We start from the raw sequence: 21322 nt of genomic DNA, 5'->3' as shown, positions 1-21322 counted from the left end.
TTGCCCTAGTGTTGATTTGATTATTTGGCTGTGTGTTGATTACATGTTTTGCAAAGCTGGACTGTTGATTGTTCTTAAGGACTGGACTTGGGGAGCCCTAAAGTATATGATTTATTTTCTGATAATTATGTGCTAAATGGTTCCAACATTCAGAATAATTTGCAAAACAAATATCACCAACATATTAAAAGATACACAAGTAAAACCATAGATTTAGATGGTACACTGAACCTGCATGAGTAAGGTATAAAAGTATCATTTTCATATAACACTCAACAGCTCATTCAGCAACCACATAAAAAACACACATACGTACGCATAAAGAAAGTATGGACATACTGGAACAGCAATCCTTCAAGAGAGTGAGCTGCGTAAGGAATTAGGAACTGTGCATGTTTTGTATTTCTGTAGTAAACCCACTTGAGATTTCATGAATCCAAACTCTAGCTGTCCAATAGTAATGCAAGATGAGAATAGCTTGCAACTAAACCGGTTCTGTGCCACAAAGCCTGCAATACATTGCAAACCACCGCAGCACGCCCTGACAGCAACTGTGTTACACATAAGGAGGTGCGACTTCATCTACTGTATGACGTAATTGCTGGGTAAAAGGTAGCAAGCTATGATTTTGTCAAGACTAATGTGTTACTGAACCCCACTTAAAGGCCAATGACAACTATAATCACAATCTGCAACTCAGCCGCCTTACGAGTCTCAAAATACATCACTGATTCCCTCTGACCTCATCCTCTTATAAAGGATGCTAAGCAAACTAGGCTTACCCACATGTGACACAAAACAAAGATTACAGAAACATAACATTGGTTAGTGACGCATGCTTTTAAGCTGTTCCACGACCCCAATTTTATACAGGTGTAATAACAAAGAATAAACCTCAGCCCATTTACTTTTTGCTGCAGCCACAGCTCGAGTATGAAAAAGTATAATGGTTCCGGTTTAAAAAAAAATATATATAGTATTATTTACTTTATTTTTTGACACTGGGTATTTTTAACAGCAAAAGTTTGCTTGAGTGATGGTCCTACCCTGGAAAAAATAAGTAATTACTGCTGTAGTATGAATACCAACATTGCACTAAACACTGTACAGTAGCGCCCCGCTATACAGCGTTCCGCTCATACAGTGCTAGCCAATGTATACCCATATTCATTAGGTTCGGCGCTTGTTCCGTTTTTCTGGCGTTTTCAGCATGACGCGCTAATCATCTGAGTATCCGGCTGTCACTAAGCAACAGTTTTAGCGAGTGCGCAACTCCTCGTCAGATGCCATTTGTCAGGGAAACAGTCGGTTTACAGCTCTACATCTCAGTTGTCAAAGGTAGAATACAGTACGGTGCCGCTTTACGGCGATTTGCGCTTTACAGCGGCGACCAGGAAAGGAACCCGCCATATGAGCGGGGCCCTACTGTATTTGACCTTTATGCATGCTAGTTTTCAACATAATAGCTGAACAAAAACTGCACACTTACAAACCACATCATTCCTTGAGTAATAGTCACGGTTAACAGCTTTGATATTTGGTTATGCAATCATGTGTGTGGGTAATACACAAGTAAATTATCCTTAGGACAAACCTTTGTTATTCATTTTAACAAGTCAAGCATTCTGTCTGGCACAAGGCTCACCGTGTCTTAGAAAATTGCTGGTACTATTAGTTACATTAAACCGAGACCACATGCTTGCACGCTTTCCAAGGTCTGAAACAATTATTGTATAAATATTCACTTTTGCAAACCCTGGGAATTGTATACATTTATACTGTATTGTATTGTCAACTGAAACAATAGTAAATTGTAAGGACTACCACCAGTCAATTTAATACTATGTATAACCAATAAAGCAATGGGTTTTATTTTCTATTTATATTACAATCTGTATTACTTGCACACGATGAGTGCTACAATATACTATTTTCTACTATAGGTGTGGTTAACTCACAATAACACTGCACCCCTGTATATTTTACACCGACGAATCCAAAGCTGCATTCATTTGCTGGACGTCTTTACACGTATCTGCATTTAGTGAAGGAATCAGTAATAGCTCATGATGCGTGAAACATAGGTTTTGCACACAGTAAGGCCCCGCTCATTGTGGCGACGCAGGCTACCGTGCACGCCACCGTGCGCACTTCTGCAGCCCCAGTTGTGTGTGAACTAGGCTGCTGGTGATTGGGGAGGCTAATCGGGGAAGTGGTGGGGGCGTGGCGAACACATCACGAAGCTGGTTCGCCCTCATTGGCTGAAACTGCTCACGTAACGCTGATGCATTATTAATGCACTTTATATATTTCTGCATTTTAATTGCATCTAAGATTTATTTCATAAATAGTTTAGTGGTTATTAATTATATATATATCACTTGTTTATTATCACTTTATGTATGTATGTATTATACTGACTTATGTATGCATATATCATATTGAGCACAGGTTAATTGTTTAGTTTGGTGATTAATTCGGGTGTTGCTGGCAATCATATGCTCTGCATTAGCACTGAGAACTTGCCAATTTGAGCATTAGGCCAAGCTCACACTGCCTGCTACGGCCGCGCGCTTCCATGTGCGCCTCCGCCGCTCGCTCTTGCAGCAGAGGCAGGAGGCGGGGGGCGGTGCGCCAGCAGACCTCAAACACTAGGCTGGTCAGAAGTAGGGGGAAAAGAGCGAGCAGAAATGCAGCTTATAAGGAGCCCTTTTAAAAACATAATGCTCTGCAATAACTTTGTATTTATGTTTTCTCCCTCCACCCCCCTGTCCCTTCAGTTTCACTGCCGAATCTCAATTTCAGCAGCCAATCAATGTAAACAAATACACAAAAGACACAGCGCACAACGCTCATAGTGCATTAAAAATGATATTAAAACAACGATAAGGTACCTCCTCCTCTCCGCCCAGGCTGAGAAGGAATTGGCCTGGTCTAAGCGGAAATTTTTTGAAAAAGCCAACAAGCCTGACACACTACTTGCCAATAAGCTAAAAAATAAGCCCCCAAATAACCACATTCACGCGATTCGGAACCAAAATGGGGACCTTACATCCATCCCAGCAAACATTGCGGGAGAATTTAAAAAATATTACGAAGCACTATATAACGGAGATAAGGTGACCCATAACCCCAAAACAAAAGAAGACCTTAAGACCTTCTTGAAAGAGGCACATTTACCCAGTCTGAAGAGAGGCGATAGGGAGGCACTCCAGTCGGATTTCACGATGGAGGAACTCTCTGGGGTCATAAAAGCGCTAAAACCAGCTAAAGCCCCAGGGCCAGATGGCTTCTCGAATTTATATTATAAGAAATATTTAAAAATCCTAGCTCCTCATATGTTGAAGCTATTCAACGAAATCTTAGCAGGGGCCTCATTCCCAGCACAAATGCTCCAAGCTTCAATAACAGTGATCCATAAACCCGGAAAGGACCCGGCAGACTGTAAGAGCTACCGGCCCATTTCACTGATTAATTCAGACCTCAAAATATATTCTAAACTTATAGCCAACAGGGTGGGTAGCGTTCTTCCCGGGTTAATACACACAGATCAAGTAGGGTTTATCGGAGGTAGACAAGCGGCAGATAACACCAGGAGAATCATTGACCTAATTGATCTGGCCCAAAAAAGAAAAATTCACTCCATGGTGTTAAGTCTAGACGCTGAGAAAGCCTTCGATAGAATAGACTGGCCCTACTTAGCGGAAACACTAAGAGCATTTGGCTTCGAAGGACGCCTCCTGCAGGCCATCTTGGCGCTATACAAAAACCCCACGGCAAGAGTGAGATATCAAGGGTCCCCATCAGAACAATTCGAAATTAAAAGCGGAACTCGTCAGGGATGCCCGCTGTCACCTTTATTGTTCGCTTTATGTATTGAGCCTTTGGCGGCACATATCAGAAATAGCCCAGATATCTCTGGTATCCCACTGGGAGACCAAATGCACAAAGCCGCTCTTTATGCGGATGATGTCATACTCACACTAACCAAACCCCTCACCTCTCTCCCTAATGTATTTAACATACTGGGTAAATTCAACCAAATTTCGGGATTTAAAATCAATCAGTCCAAATCTGAAGCCCTCAATATTAATTTACCAAAAGAAGTCGAAAAACTGATTGACCTCAATTTTCAATTCAAATGGCAACCCTCCGCCATCAAATATTTAGGGGTGTATCTCACAAGGGAGTACAAAACACTATATAATGCAAATTTCCCCAAGATCATAAAGACGCTGGGGGAGGATCTACGAACCTGGATGAAAGGGAGCATATCATGGATTGGGAGGATACATAGCGTGAAAATGAATCTCCTCCCAAAGATGTTATATCTCTTCCAGAGCCTCCCTATTCCTTTAGTACAGGCAGACATCCTCTCCCTCCAGTCAAAAATTATGAAATTTATCTGGAACGGGAAAAACCCAAGAATCAAGAAAGGAATATTAAAACGTCCTACAACAGGCGGAGGATTAGCAGTGCCCTGCTTGTTGGCCTACTATAAAGCAGCCCAATTAGGGCAGATTTTCCAATGGCACACAGACCCAAGCTTACGGAGATGGGTCGAATTGGAGAAAAGTTGTTGTGCACCAATTGAACTCCACAATTTAATCTGGCTACCCAATACCGGGGTACGCAAGATGAACAACCTAACACAGACCATGGTCAATTCGTTAAAAGTCTGGGGGGCCACGAAATTCAAATATAATCTGACCACCAAAACATCGCTAATGACACCAATCGTGGGTAACGCAGATTTCGCTCCGGGCCTGAATAGCAAAAACTTTCTAAAATGGACACAAAATGGATTGTCCCGACTACTAGATCTGGAGAGCAGAAAGACCATACAATCATTTGAGCAAATTAAATCCTCTAAGAATATCCCAAACAGCGAATTTTTTAGGTACCTCCAGATCAGAAATTTCTACAATAAGACGCCAATTCGACCGGCGCGAACAAATTTTGAGCAGCTGTGTTCTAGAGCTACGGACACAAGGGGACTCACATCTAGAATGTACAGGGAAGTGGTCTGTCAGAAGTCGCCTCTAGACAACAGACTGAGTTATATGAGACACTGGGAATCCGATCTAGGCGAGACTTTAGAGGACGATGAATGGGACGAAATTATTAAGGCGGCAGCAAAAAGCTCAATCTGCACCACATTAAAGGAGAACGCATATAAAGTCCTTATGAGATGGTACTACACTCCGACGCGCCTAGCGAAATTTGTAAAAGGCTACTCCCCTCTCTGCCCTAAACAGTGTGGGGAGCCTGCAGATCTCCGACATATGCTGTGGTCTTGCACTAAAGTGGCCCCTATTTGGGAACAAATCAGAGACTGGATTCAGCGGATTCTCGATTTAGAGATCCCCTTGGACCCGTGGCTGTTCCTCTTGGGCAGGCGGATCCAGGGTATATCGAATGCGTCGCATAAATTAATCGCGCATTTCGCCACTGCCACAAGATGCGAGATCGCAGCACTATGGAAACAGCAGGAGGTACCAATTATCCCAAAGATCAAAAACAGAATTTGGCACGTCTGCCGGATGGAACAATTAACGAGTTTAGTTAATGACACCGGCACAAACTTTCTAAAAGTCTGGGATCCATGGTTGACCCAGGCAGACATCCCCGGAGTGGAGGCCACCTCAATCCTGCACTAATTAAAATAAATGCGTTCTCCTTTGAGGTCAGATTAGACAAAAAGACATAGTGACGCGCGGAGAACAGACCTTTACACGGCCCCAAGATAAGATAACTCTAATACTAAAAAGAACCCATAGGAGGACCCGCCACATATAAACTCCTTGGTTTTGGCCTATCATTAGGGCCGAGACACAAAGAAAAAGACACGATTTTGCCTGGCCATCCACCCCCCCCCTCCCCCACCCTCTTCCCCTGTTTCCCTGTCTAGTTTGTCTAGTCCTGTATGTACAGCCTCAAATGGTTGAGTCTCAGAGGCAATATGTTATATGTTTACTAAATTTGGAAAGACGATAATGGGCTGTGGAATAATGGCTGTATATGTATTTTTTCTATAAAAAATTTAAAGTTGAAAAAAAAAACAACGATAAGGTAAGTATTGTGCGTACATCAAAAAGAAATTAAACAAGCATGTCAGGGGTTATGTTACCCGTGCACCAGACAGAATGCCAGATCAGAAGTTGTCAATGGTGGTAGAAGCAGTTCCTTGATCTCCCGATTCCAAGTGGGGGTATATGGAGTCCTGAGTCCCCACTCACATGGGTAAAGAGTCCAACAAGTTCGTGGTGCTCACGGGAGGTATCGCCGCATCAAACGGATCTCCACGATGGCTGGAAGTATTCTCACAGACCTCCGTTCCGGCACTTCCGGGTTGATGACGTCACTGGAAGGTGACACTGCAACTCGCGTCGCAATCTTCCCTCCGGTAGCCGAGTGAGCCCACAGTGATAGGGAAAGGTATACAAAAGAATAAATAGCACTTATCCAACGCGTTTCGAAACCTTACGGTTTCTTCATCAGGGAATAATAAGTGATTAAAGCATACAACATTGAAATACCCCACGCTTGCATCTAATTGGCCCATCAATTAGACGTCTAGCCAATAGGATGAGAGCGAGGAGTAGTCAATGACCCAGATCCTAATAACATATGGTTGCTATAAGCACCGTTAACAACAATATAAACTTTATTAACACAGACAACAATACAATGTTGATGATATGAAAAAACGGCTCTAAAATAAAGGAAAAGAGTGTTAGTGTATATTCGCACAGAAATTTGATTAAAATACGCAATAGTATATATACCGCCTATAGAGTCAACTAGACCTGAATAAAGTCGAGGATTACAAATCTTGAAGAAAAAGCATGAGACATAAAAAGTATACAGAGTATATATATATAAAAAATAAAATAAAAATATTGGATATAGGTACTAGAAAGGACATAATTGAAATAGGCATAAATAAAATGATAGAGGGATTTTTCCCCCAAATGGGGCCACAGATCATAATGGTGAGGACAATCAATAAAGGAACCAAATATCGATGTCCTCATTTAAACCCCCCGGATACAAAGTTCTCAATTTATGTATCCAGAAGGTTTTGTTGTACAGATAGCTCTTTAACCCTGTCACCTCCCCTTCTATTTCTCGGAACATATTTAATACCCTTAAAGAGCAAAGAGGAGGGATCCCCATTATGGTGCTGAACATAATGTTTTGATAAACTATGTTTCATAAAACCGATTTTGATGTTACGTAAGTGTTCTTGGATACGCACCTTAAGAGGGCGTTTAGTTTGCCCCACATAATGTAGGCCACAGGGGCATTGTATTAAATAAACAATATGGTCTGAATTGCAATAAATGAAGTCAGAGATCTCAAAGACTTCTCCTGTAGAGTTACAAGTGAATGATTTTTTATTTGGGTGCAAATGTTTACATAATGAGCATTTTCCACATTTAAAGTTTCCAACAGGTTTAGTGTTAAACCATCTTTTTTCCCCAACTGTAGTCTCTTTTATTTTTATATCACTATGGGATAAAGTGTTTTTGAGGTTTTTCGCTTTCCTGTATATAAATTTTGGAAACTTTGAAATGTGAGCCCCCAAAATTGGGTCACTTGATAAAATTGCCCAGTGTTTTTTAACAATTTTTTCTATTTGCAACGTCATAGAGTTGAAATTGGTGATGAATGCAACATTGCATTTACCTTCATTATCCTGCTGACTTTTTTTTTTTTTTACCTTAGGGATTAACATTTGGCTCCTATCAAGTTCTCACTTTGTCTAGATCCCTATTTAGTTTATTCAAAGAATAACCTCTCTCCAGAAATCTAGAGGCAAGGTTATTTGCCTGTGTTTCGAAATCTCTATCCAAGCTGCAATTTTTTCTTAACCTATAAAACTGGCCACTGGGGATATTTTGAATCCATGTTCTCTTATGGTTACTAGTGGCCAGTAACAAGTTATTTGAATCCACATCTTTAAAGTGTGTTTTGGTTCTTAGCTTCCCTTCGTCTGTAACCATCAGACTTAGATCCAAGAAACTAATTTCCCTTTCATTGTCTAAGTGAGTAAAAGACAAATTTCTATCGTTACTGTTAATGTATTGTACAAAGTGACCTATAGAACATTGGTCACCATCCCATATACAAAGGATGTCGTCTATAAAACGACGCCACACAATGATATTTTTACTAGAGGGATTATTGTTAAAAATGTATTCAAATTCCCAACTTCCCATATACAGGTTTGCGAAACTGGGGGCTAATCTTGTGCCCATAGCAGTTCCGCAAACCTGCAAAAAGAATTCATCCAGAAACATAAAGTAGTTGTGTTTCAATATAAAGTTAATAGAATCCAAAATAAACCTTCTATTTAAAGGATGTAAATCCTAATCACCTGATAGAAAGAAGTCAACGGCCGCTATGCGTTCCATGTGTGGTATATTCGTATAGAGGGCCTGCACATCACATGTGAGCCATCTATACGAATTTTTCCATTCGAGACCCTGTAACAGATTTAATACTGAGGTAGAAACCTTTAGGTGGGAGGGGAGTTTAACCACATAGGGCTGGAGAAAATGGTCAACATATTGAGATAGATTTGCAGTTAAACTTTGAATTCCCGAAATAATCGGTCTACCAGGTGGGTTTATTAGTGCTTTATGTATTTTGGGAAGATGGTAGAATATTGGGATTTTTGGGCAGCTTGAGTAGAGAAAATCAAACTCATTCTTTGTTATAACACAGGTAGTGAGGGCTTGGTCCAAAAGGCCTTTAAGTATAATCAAAAAATCACTAGTGGGATCCTTTTAAGTCTCATATAGGAAGAGGTGTCGTTCAAGAGTCGCAGTGCCTCTCCCTCATAGTCTCTAACGATCCTGTAGAACGACACCTCCCCCCTTGTCGGCCTGTCTAATAATAAGATTCCTATTTTCTTTTAGGAATTTTAAAGCCAAGGTTTCTTTTTTATTAAGGTTGTGTTTTATATCACCAGACTTCACACTACTGGTTAGAGAGTTAAATTCATTATTGACCATATTGAAAAAGGTCTTTATGTGGTGACCTTTTGAATGTGCGGGATAGAATTTAGATTTTCCTCTGAAGTGAGTATGCCTACATATTAATTCATTATCCGCAATCTCAGTCTGCACGAGCACAGGTGGATTAGTGGATGTTGCTATCTCATCTTTCCCTTCATTATTTTCCACATCAGTTTTAATGAAGTGTCTCTTAAGAGTGAGATTGCGCATAAACTTTTGGAGATCCATATATAATTGAAAGGAGCTAGGTCCACGGAACGAGAGAATGTCAGGCCCATATCCAAAACTCTTTTTTGATCATTGGTTAAAATGACCGTAGATAAATTAAAGATCCCTCTCGAGGGTGATGTTATAAGTCCCTATCGTAGTCCCTTTTCTTTTGCTCTGGCCCCCCCTCCTCTAGTTCCTCTTCTGGTAGAGTTCTTTTCTTTTTTTCTAGTAGGGGTTTTTGGGCAGACCCCCAAATCTCCTCCTTCCTTTGTGGATCTAGATGTCTGTGTTTGACTAGATCTAAAAAAGAAGATGGGGAAGGATGGACTGGTGACCTATACCTTGGGCTAGGTTTGTTTGATCTGTAATACATATTCGGATCATGTCTTTCATATTCCCTCTGTCCATATCTAAAATTTGGGATATAATGCCTTCCTTTATAATTGGGGTTCCTAAAATGTCCTTCTTGTCTGGGCGGGTGTAGATGCCCATTATATTGTGGGAACCCTCTTCTCTCCTCATAAACCTAATGTTCCCATCCCCTCTCATTAGGTTGGGTATAGGGTTTATAATATCTCTGTTGGCCATTAGTTCTATTTAATGATTGAGAGGAATCTCTACCCCCCCCCCCCTCCCTGAGGGTTGGCTTTAGACGATCTACCTCTATCGGGATCCTTTGCCCAATTCCTTGAGAAAAGAACTATACAAAAATATGTAGATTGCGATAGAGTCCCTAGGGGCCTGCGTTTTTGCAAATCACCTACTTTCGGTAAGGAAGACCATATGGAAAATGCTCAGCATGTAAACATTTGCACCCAAATAAAAAATCATTCACTTGTAACTCTACAGGAGAAATCTTTGAGATCTCGGACTTCATTTATTGCAATTCAGACCATATTGTTTATTTAATAGAATGCCCCTGTGGCCTACATTATGTGGGGCGAACTAAACGCCCTCTTAAGGTGCGTATCCAAGAACACTTACGTAACATCAAAATCGGTTTTATGAAACATAGTTTATCAAAACATTATGTTCAGCACCATAATGGGGATCCCTCCTCTTTGCTCTTTAAGGGTATTAAATATGTTCCGAGAAATAGAAGGGGGGTGACAGGGTTAAAGAGCTATCTGTACAAGAAACCTTCTGGATACATAAATTGAGAACTTTGTATCCGGGGGGTCTAAATGAGGACATCGATATTTGGTTCCTTTATTGATTGTCCTCACCATTATGATCTGTGGCCCCATTTGGGGGAAAAATCCCTCTATCATTTTATTTATGCCTATTTTAATTATGTCCTTTCTAGTACCTATATCCAATATTTTTATTTTATTTTATATATATATATATATATATATATATTTATATATATATATATATATATATATATATATAAATAAATATATATATATATATATATATATATAAAATAAAATAAAAATATTTTATATATATATACTCTGTATACTTTTTATGTCTCATGCTTTTTCTTTAAGATTTGTAATCCTCGACTTTATTCAGGTCTAGTTGACTCTATAGGCGGTATATATACTATTGCGTATTTTAATCAAATTTCTGTGCGAATATACACTAACAATCTTTTCCCTTGTTTTAGAGCCGTTTTTTCATATCATCAACATTGTATTGTTGTCTGTGTTAATAAAGTTTATATTGTTGTTAACGGTGCTTATAGCAACCGTATGTTGTTAGGATCTGGGTCATTGACTCCTCCTCGCTCTCATCCTATTGGCTGGACGTCTAATTGATGGGCCAATTAGATGCAAGCGTGGGGTATTTCAATGTTGTGTGCTTTAATCACTTATTATTCCCTGATGAAGAAACCGTAAGGTTTCGAAACGCGTTGGATAAGTGCTATTTATTCTATTGTATACCTTGCCCTATCACTGTGGGCTTACTCGGCTACCGGAGGGAAGATTGCAACGCGAGTTGCAGTGTCGCCTTCCAGTGACGTCATCAACCCGGAAGTGCCGGAACGGAGGGCTGTGAGAATACTTCCAGCCATCGTGGAGATCCGTTTGATGCGGCGATACCTCCCGTGAGCACCACAAACTTGTTGGACTCTTTACCCATGTGAGTGGGGACTCAGGACTCCATATACCCCCACTTGGAATCGGGAGATCAAGGAACTGCTTCTACCACCATTGACAACTTCTGATCTGGCATTCTGTCTGGTGCACGGGTAACATAACCCCTGACATGCTTGTTTAATTTCTTTTTGATGTACGCACAATACTTACCTTATCTGATGGTTGTTTTAATATAATTTTTAATGCACTATGAGCGTTGTGCGCTGTGTCTTTTGTGTATTTGTCTAAACTTCTAGGGGGTGTTCTGAGCCATCCCTGGTTTCAAAGCTGCAGATGCTCCATTGTATCTAGTGTCCATAAGGTCACGTATTCAATTATATTTTTCACTGATCATCACTTCACGTTGTGTATTGACAGTAGTTGTGCACTATTTATTCTTTCACCTCTTCACAATCAATGTAAACGTCTGGACATTGATTGGCTGCTGAACTTGACGTCACGCTGCTGCAGCCGGATATCACAGTTTGAAAAGCCTCCCGTGACTGTAGCAGCGTCGACACCACACTTTGCAGCCAATGGTAGTTTCAATACTGAACACTACCATTGGCCGCCAGGCATCTGAGACGAACGTGCGCACGTCGTGTAGCGTGCTGTTTGAGCGGGGCCTTAATATGCAGTGGCTGTGCTTGTTTATGAGCAGCCTCATTGGCTGCAAGTGGTATTTCAATGCGCCTGGGCAGCCTCTAACGTGCACTCCTGACGAAGCACGTGGTGCGAAACACGTAGAGGTCACCGGAGGCTGCTCTGCGCATGTGCACATTGACTGGAAGGGTACTAGTAGGAGGTGCGAGCAGAGGACAGATCTGCGGTGTGTTCACGTTGTCCGGACTTTTCCATGATCACACGCGCCATCTGCTATCACCTATGGTCAGTATCCCTTCCCCTTATTGTGCTTTCTTACCAGGGTGCTTTAAGAACTCTCACTGTGACTGTTTTAGGTGCAGTCTCTGGCATCTGTGTGCCCTGTTGCTTTGTTCTTATTCAGAACTTTCTGTTTGGTTTTTCCCACCTGTGTGTTTTATTTTATTATATTGTATTGCATTTTATTTTGTTCACTTTTTGTTTTTTATGGTCTCTTTTGGACTGCATATATCATTTGTGACACTATTTTGTGGTCTTTTGGACTGTATTTATTGTATTAAAATATTATTTTATAACTAATCCGTGGTGCGCTCCGTGTGCATTTTTGTTTTTGTCGTTTTGGGATTCCCCTTCTGGGAATTCCCAATTAATAGGAGAGATTTGAGGAGTGGCTCCTCACGTGTAACTGCAAACGGATTATATCATCTGCATTGATTGACAGCATGAGCGCAGAAACCTTATCTACCTGTCTAACACAGACGTCACGCGACTGCAGCCCGAAATCACAAATTGACTTGTCAGGCCAAAACGTAGCAGCATCGACGCACTACAGCGCCACTAGGGGCAGCGGGCACTTGAGGAACTGCAATAGAAAATCAGGTAAGCGCCCACACACAGCAACGCCCCCACCATGAGCGCGGCCTAAGACCCTTGCTCATTTCAATTTATGATGCGACAAGGGGCTTATAAATATTACTATACATTGTGATCAATTAAAAGCTTTATAACCTGCGACATTTAATTAATAGATAAACTGCTCAGAGACGGAAATCTAGAGGACAAGACTTGTGTGTAAGATCTGCAAAGGTGAAATTCCATAATTCATGCAAGATGAAAGGCTATTGGAACTGTGATGTTAGTAGGGGGGGATTAGACTAATATCACTACATTTCATTTAGTCAAAGAAGGGTGGGTTGCCATGTTGGTCCTTTCTTCAATATGGTGAAATACCAAAGGAGGAAGGAGTAGGTAGTGCGATATGTTTTATTGGACCAACAGATAGTTAATATGTCACAAGCTTTTGAACCACAAAGGGTTCTTCATTAGTTATGGCAGAATATATACAGCTTTGTAGAGAGATACCTACAGGTGTAATAGATACCGCTCTACAATACTGTATATAATATTATTTCGCCCTACCTCAGGAAGAACCATGTGCGGTTCGAAAGCTTGTAACATTAACTGTTAGTCCAGTAAAAGGTATTACACTACCTACTCCTTCTCCTTCCTTTGTTATTTTACTAAATTTTATTTACGGACTAACAGCTCTCCTTAAAAAAACAAAATCAATAAAGTGTCACTCCCTCTCTGTTTTTACTGTATAAATATTTCTAATATGAGGTCTAATTTATTTATAAAATATTTTACCAGGAAGTAATACATTGAGAGTTACCTCTCGTTTTCAAGTATGTCCTGGGCACAGAGTAAAACAAATAATACATGGTTACAAGTACAGTTACATAAATGAACATGGTGTACAAGACATTGTGTGCACAGTTAAAGAAAATATATATTATGAGCGTATGAAACAGTTACAGACCAGATTAAAGTGTGAGACAGCCTTAGATTTGAAAGAACTTAAGCTGGTGGTGGATATGAGAGTCTCTAGTAGGTTGTTCCAGTTTTGGGGTGCACGGAAGGAGAAGGAGGAACGTCCGGATACTTTGTTGAGCCTTGGGACCATGAATAATCTTTTGGAGTCTGATCTCAGGTGATAGGTGCTGCATGTGGTAGGGGTGAGGAGCTTGTTCAGGTAGCTGGGTAGCTTGCCCAGAAAGTATTTGAGGGTGAGACAGGAAAGGTGAACTTTGCGCCTAGACTCTAGTGTTGACCAATCTAGTTCTTTGAGCATTTCGCAGTGATGTGTGTTGTAGTTGCATTGGAGAACAAAACGACAAATTGAATTGTAGATGGTGTCAAGTTTGCTAAGGTGGGTTTGAGGAGCCGAGCCATATACTATGTCTCCATAGTCAATAATTGGCATTAGCATCTGCTGTGCAATACGCTTTCTGACCAGGAGACTTAGGGAGGATTTGTTCCTGTAATGTACCCCTAGTTTGGCATAGGTCTTGGTTTTCAGGGTATCAATGTGCATCCCGAATGTTAAGTGGGAGTCAAACCATAAGCCCAGGTATTTAAAACTAGTGACAGGTGTTAGGGTGGTGTTAGCGTTGGTTCTAATCAGGAGCTCAGTCACTGGAAGCTTTACAAATTTAGTCTTGGTCCCAAATACCATTGTTACAGTCTTGTCAGTGTTTAAAAACAGTTTGTTTTGGGAAATCCAGTTTTCGAGTCTCAAAAAGTCAGACTGAAGTATGTGTTGAAGGTCAGAGAGGCTATGGCTGTGTGCCTATAGGATTGTGTCATCTGCATACATGTGTATTGAGGCTTCCTTACAAGCTGTGGGAAGATCATTAATGAACACTGAGAAGAGTAGGGGCCCCAGAACAGAGCCTTGCGGGACAACACAGGTGATATCCAGGGGGTTGGAGTTAGAGCCTGAGATGGACATATGTTGGGATCTTCCTGATAGGTAGGACTGAAACCAGTTTAAAGCATGTTTCCCTATTCCAGAGCTCTGGAGTTTGTTAAGCAGGATAGCATGATCAACTGTGTCAAAAGCCTTTGCAAAATCTAGGAATACTGCACCAATGAGTTGTCCCCGTTCCATTCCACACTGGATTTCATTGCAAACTTTTAGCAGGGTAGTTATGGTGGAGTGTTTGGGACGAAACCCAGACTGGAATTGGCTAGGGAAATTTGTCTTGGTGTAGAAATCGCTTAATTGGGAGTGGATACATTTTTCCATAACTTTGGATAGAATTGGGAGAAGTGAGATTGGCCTGTAGTTTGAGACAGTGTTTTTGTCCCCACTTTTGAAGATTGGGACAACTCTGGCAGTTTTCCAGGTCTTAGGGATATGGCCTGCAGACAGGATAGAGTTGACTATGGACGCAATTGTTTGTCAATGGCTGGGGCACCAAGTCGTAGGAACCTAGATTGTAGTAAGTCGGGTCCACATTGGCTGCTTAGTTTTAGTTTGAGGAGCGCTTGTGTAATCTCCTCTTCAGATACTGGGCTAAATTGAAAATTGTGGGCAGTGTTGGGAGGGGGTGGGACTGTAGGGATACTCCCAGGATGAGATTCATGTTTGGGGTTTGTGCTGCGTTTCGCTAATAAGTTAGTGGCACACCCCACAAAGTAATCATTGAATGCATTTGCAATGTCAGTGGGGTTTGTCAGAGTAATATCCCCCTTAGTGATATTACTTGGTTGTTGATGGTTAGGAGCCTGGAATATATTGTTGATAACCTTCCAGAAGTTAGCTGGGTTTGATGTATTTTGGTGGAGATTGTCAGAGTAATATTGTGCTTTTGCATACCTTGTTTGCCTTGTGCACACGTTCCGCAGGCATCTGTAGTGATTGAGATCCTTGGTAGTGCCAGTTACTTTGTAGCTTTTCCACAAGGCATCCCTGAACTGGTAGAGTGCTATAAGGTCAGGTGTAACCCATGGAAGGTGGGCACCCCGTACCCTTATTCTGCGTAGTGGAGCATGGGTATCGCAGAGTTTTAAGAACTATATGGGTGACAGATAGCCCTTTTTGGAATTTAAAGGTGGAATTCTCAGGGGCATGGGACAGAGCTGAAATGGGAGGACCTGGGTTAGGTTCAAAATCACCTGCTAAAGAGAGTAATAGTATGAGTAGAAATTTGGTTAGTTGTTTGCAAGTTGTAGATTTGTGGTGTTTGCCATTAGAGTGAGCAGTGGTTGGTGTGCTGCTTTTTAGAGTTCTCCACCAACATTCAGTAGATAGTGCAAGGCTTTTGAGTAGTCCAGGGTGCATGGTGATGTTGGGTGTGGGTCAGGATGGAGGAGTTTGTAGTGGATAGAGGGAGTAACATCTCCATGAGGCCAGGAGAAAGAAAAGAGTTAAAATACATAGCAGGTTCATGATGCCAGAGGTAGGCAGTGCTGCAAGGAGCTGTTGTGAGCAGAGTGAGTGTGAGCAGACTAACAGCGGGTATGTGCCTGTTCCTTGTCAAATGTTTAGCTGTATTGCAATGCTAGAGTCAGTTCAGGGTTTCAGTGTATTGTGCAGTCAGTTTTGGGAGAGGCAGCAGTAAATAAATTGTAAAGGGGTGGGGGGTTGAAATAGGCAGGTTAGCAAGCATGGGATCATAGTGTGATCTGAATAGCTTACCGTTTGTTGTCTAGAGTAAAAGAGTGTGCAGTAGATCCATTCCCCAGTCACCTCTAGTCAAACTGTAGTCTAACTGTATTTATCACTTAAAAGCTCACTTTAAATGCCTCACTGCCTAATGCAGTTCCTGCCCAATGCAGCAAAGGTGTTGGTATTATACAGAAAAAACATTCACATGACCCTCCCCCTCCCCAGTCAGTCAGCTTGTTCCATTTGGTCAATTAACAGCACAGAGTTAAGAGGAAAAAAAAAAAAAGGTTTGACATGTATCTTACTTCTTACTATGTATTTCTGAAAGTGTCCTATGTGTCCGTGTCTGTATGTGTCTCCCTGTGTCCCTCCCCGTGTCCCTAGCAGCAATCTCATTGGACCTTGGGCCAGGCCAATGAGATTGCTCCCTTGGCCCGCCCACCTCTCATTGGCCTGAGGCGGAGTGAAGGAGACACACACACACACACACACTAGGGGGGGGTGTTACATACATTAGCGGGGCTCACAGTGTTAGCAGCACATCTCCCGCTCTCTTACCTGCCGGTCCCGGAGGCTCCGCCTCTTCCTCCGCCTCTCCCTGTTTCCCGCGATTTCATTTCACCCCCCCCCCCGGCGCTGCTACAGTCAGCGGGGGAGCGGAGCGAGCGCCCGGGACACAGCGGGGGACTCTCACCCCCACCCCCCCCCGGCGCCGCTACAGTCAGCGGGGGAGCGGCACAAGCGCCCGGGACACAGCGGGGGAGCGGCCACAACACGCTGCCTCCCGCCTCAGATCCACGTGGGAGCTGCCGGACGGGTGAGGGAGCTACCGGACGGGTGAGGGAGCTGCCGGATGGGTGAGGGAGCTGCCGGACGGGTGAGGGAGCTGCCGGACGGGTGAGTGAGCGGCCGGACGGGTGAGTGAGCGGCCTTCACCTCCCCTCACCCCCCCTTACCCCCCCTCACTCACTTCTCCTCCACCCCCCCCCCCCCCGGGCGCCGCTACACTCAGCGGGGGAGCGGAGCGAGCGAGCGCGCACCTGGGACACAGCGGGGGAGCGGCCACAACACGCTGCCTCCCGCCTCAGATCCACGTGGGAGCTGCCGGACGGGTGAGTGAGCGGCCGGACGGGTGAGTGAGCGGCCGGACGGGTGAGTGAGCGGCCGGACGGGTGAGTGAGCGGCCTTCACCTCCCCTCACCCCTCTTCACCTCCCCTCACCCCCCTTCACCTCCCCTCACCCCTTCACCTCCCCTCACTCCACTTCCCCTCCCTTCCACATCCCCTCCACCTCCCCTCCACCTCCCCCCCTCCACCTCCCTCTCCTTCACCTCCCCTCCACCCCCCCCCTTCACCGGGGGAGCGGAGCGAGCGAGCGCGCACCCGGGACACAGCGGGGGAGCGGCCACAACACGCTGCCTCCCGCCTCAGATCCACGTGGGAGCTGCCGGACGGGTGAGTGAGCGGCCTTCACCTCCCCTCACCCCCCTTCACCTCCCCTCACCCCCTTCCCCTCCCCTCACCCCTTCACCTCCCCTCACTCCTCTTCCCCTCCCTTCCACATACCCTCCACCTCCCCTCCACTCCCCCCCACCTCCCTCCCCTCCACCCCCCTTCATCTCCCCTCCACCCCCCTTCACCTCCCCTCCGCCCCCCCTTCACCTCCCCTCACCATCCCCCACCACCCCCCTTACCACCCATCCTCCTCACCTCCCCTCCGACCTCCCCTCCACCTCCCCTCCGCCCCCCCTTCACCTCCCCTCACCACCCCCCCTCAGCACCCCTCCGACCTCACCTCCCCTCCTTCAACGCCTTTCGTCCGCCTTCCCGCCTCTGCCTTTCGCCCACCCGCACTTCTGCCTTTCACCCGCCCACCGCTCACACCCCTGCGCCACACAGCCGCCGCACGCACTCAACAGACACCCGCCACACTCGACACACACCCGCCGCCTCTCACCCACCCCACACACTCGACACACACCTGCCGCATCCTGCCCCTACGCAACAATATCACTGACCAGCTGTCACCCGCACTCGCCACAAACTCGCCGCCTCACACCCTAGCAGGACCCCGACCCACAGCCAGCACTCACTACCCACGCGCCACCCGTACTGAACACCCACCTGCCGCCTCACACACGCTCACACCCTAGCAGGACACACGCCTCACATTTTCACATCACTTATGTCACCAAAATATACATTGTACTGTGGTGTGTTTACAATAAACCATTTTTATACAACATCGTATTACATTTTCTTCCATCTTTCTTTTCAACATTATTATCCAACATTTACAACAAATAGTCACCTATTGTTCCACGATTTATAAATAATACTACCTATTATGGATTTACATCCCGGGCAACGCCGGGTATATCAGCTAGTTTGAAATAAGTACTACTACTTTAAATGCCAGAGAATGACATTGTGATTACACACAAGGCTAATGAGGGGAATTAGTCATTAAGGACCGTTCCGGCATTAACTCGCACACGCAGGTGCGCTAACCCATAGCGGACCTAAATTAATCAGCCCCCAAGAGAGTATGGTCATGTTCTGCTTGATTTCTAGATCAACTCACCATGGTATGATTAAAAGGGAGAGTATCTATATTGACAGATACAAGGACAGGCAAACTTGAACTTCTTTTAACATATGTTATTTACTTTCGTATTTAGACCCCAAAGCCTGAACTGTGAAAAACACAATAGCACATCACTGAGTAAGCAGTACCTCAGATTCCATGGAGAATAGTTAGATCATCATATATGTGCCCCTATCAGCAGTGTCAGCTATCACGTCTACTGGGGGATTTCACTGTGAACCGCTCCTTCTGTAACAATCACACATTGAGACGCACCCAACTTGTGGCCGTGACAGGTCATTGGTTGCTATCAATCCTATGACTGCAAACAATAATTCTACATACACTGAACAATTCAAAATAAATTCTCAAAAGTTCCTCACTAGATACTTCAACTTCGGAGATGCATTTTCTTTTAATTCAATACTTGCTTTAATACATTTTTTTAAACGATATCAGAAGACAGCAGTAAGGCTTCTCTCATTGAAGGAATTATAGATTAATAAACAAAGGATAAGGGGATGCGATCTTTCAGACCATAAATACAAGCACCAGAAGCATAAGAAACCATGTGATGCACATCCCAGTTACAAACTGAGCTTCTCATTCACTGGAATCATTTAGAAATTCTGAAGACTTCAATTTGCTGAATGAAAATGTTCATTTCCGTTGCAAATAAGAGCTTTATGACATTTTTATGAGATTTTTAACTAAATGCCGTCATGGTTATTTTTTTAAATGCTATGCTCGTTAAAATTACATTTAGGCATTTTAATTTCAACTCATGTTCCTGGGATCCTCAACGAGACCTGGTTGTTTACATCAGCAACTGCATACAGTTTATAATGAACATATTATGCTTCCCGAATAGGAGCCAAACATTACAACCAATAAAGTGTATGTTATTAAGAAACTGTACATTATTTACAACAGTTTTTCAGGTCATCCACCTTGTGGTTCTTACAGTAGCCTGTTAAACAAGATACATACAGTACATTAGTTTGAGAACCAGTGTTATTATCCTGTGACTTTTTAATAAGCCTTTTTGCATTACAAAATGACAATATAAGCTACACATTTGACATGCCAAGAGGAAAAGCCAAATACTTGGCATCTTAACTCAAAGTTGCACAGTATGCTTAGGTCTACCTAATAAAAAGGTCATATTCTCAGACCCCCATCCTTCTTCAAAACATCCCAGAGAGAAGAAGATATGGAGATCTGCTCCTCTTCTCAATACCTTACTGGCGCTTCCTCGTCCTCGTGTCAATGGGACAGAAGGTACAACCTCTCGGATGCTCTAAAGCAAGAAAATCCTGGTGTGTGTGTGCCTTCGGGAATACACCGACAAACCAGCTCCTAAACATCTCTTTCTACTTACAATGTGCTTAGTAGCTAAAAGATTTAAAAGACGCCAAAATAAAAATTGCATAATACACAGATCTTATATGTTAGCAATTCTTTAATGGTAAACAGAGAATTGACATCTCAAGTGCTCAAAGAAGGGTAGGGGTAGCCATGTTGATCCTTTCTGTCATGTAGTAACAAAGGAGGGAGGGGGAGTAAATGGTATGAGACCTTTTATTGGACCAACAAGAAGTTGACATGTTACAAGCTTTCGAACCGCTCAGGGTCCTTCATCTCAAGTGCTATGAAAATGAGGGGGAAAGTCTGAACTGCATCTGTAATCAGCAATTAGACTTCATTGTATTGTTTCTCACTTAGAGGTTACGATCTCATGGTTTTATTTTTACGAAGATCATCAACTTACATAATATTATTTTACTTCCCAAGCTTCAAATACCGTACTAATTAATTATTATTTGTAAAGACATTATTTTTCACTCCTTTGGTTTATGTATCTTACGTCCCGGTATAATTTCCTGCCATTTCTAGAACAGAACAGCCTTCCTGATGAACTCAGGACTATCCCAGTTTTGCATGCTGTTTGCAAACTAATCTATACGGACAGTTTCAGGAATTTCTACAGAATAGAACTTATAAACAAAGCGTCTCATTATATACGAATAAGTATTAAGGGTCCAAAAATTGGACAACATCCAAATACGTTTTTGATTTTGGCACTATAATTGGTTCCAGAACAATTTTCCAATTCTTATGTTGCTGTCGGGAATAATAAAAAAAAAAAAATGTGACACACACACACACGCACACGCACACACAAGATATATAGAGATATATATAGAGATATATATCCTATGTCTGTAAACAAATGACTAGTCTCTCAGACTGCCTTAGGTACCTTCTGACTAAGAGGAACTGCACCTTTAATAAAAGCAGATTACACGCATTATCCATATACTGTACTTTTAATAGCTCTGCCTCATTATTGACA

At 43.0% G+C, this 21322-nt stretch overlaps 1 protein-coding gene across 9 annotated transcripts in view; it reads right to left on the bottom strand.

Moving 5' to 3' along the window:
• Positions 1-21322, bottom strand: part of SNX13 (sorting nexin 13) — a 148289-nt gene that overhangs the window by 112906 nt on the left and 14061 nt on the right. For 2 of the 9 annotated variants that reach the window (XM_075587190.1, XM_075587195.1), the window contains exon 1: positions 317-470. The exons of 6 other annotated variants lie outside the window; for them this stretch is intronic. In XM_075587190.1, coding sequence (XP_075443305.1) covers positions 317-337 — 21 coding nt within the window. In that variant the 5' untranslated portion in view covers positions 338-470. Of the gene's footprint in view, positions 1-316; positions 471-21322 lie in introns of those variants that run through there. One more of the 9 variants, XM_075587196.1, reaches the window with a different exon arrangement.

The sequence above is a fragment of the Ascaphus truei genome, chromosome 2 (assembly GCF_040206685.1).
Source record: "Ascaphus truei isolate aAscTru1 chromosome 2, aAscTru1.hap1, whole genome shotgun sequence".
Lineage (NCBI taxonomy): Eukaryota > Metazoa > Chordata > Amphibia > Anura > Ascaphidae > Ascaphus > Ascaphus truei.
The sequence above is the reverse complement of the archived record's forward strand: the minus strand, read 5'-3'. Positions and strand labels throughout refer to the sequence as shown.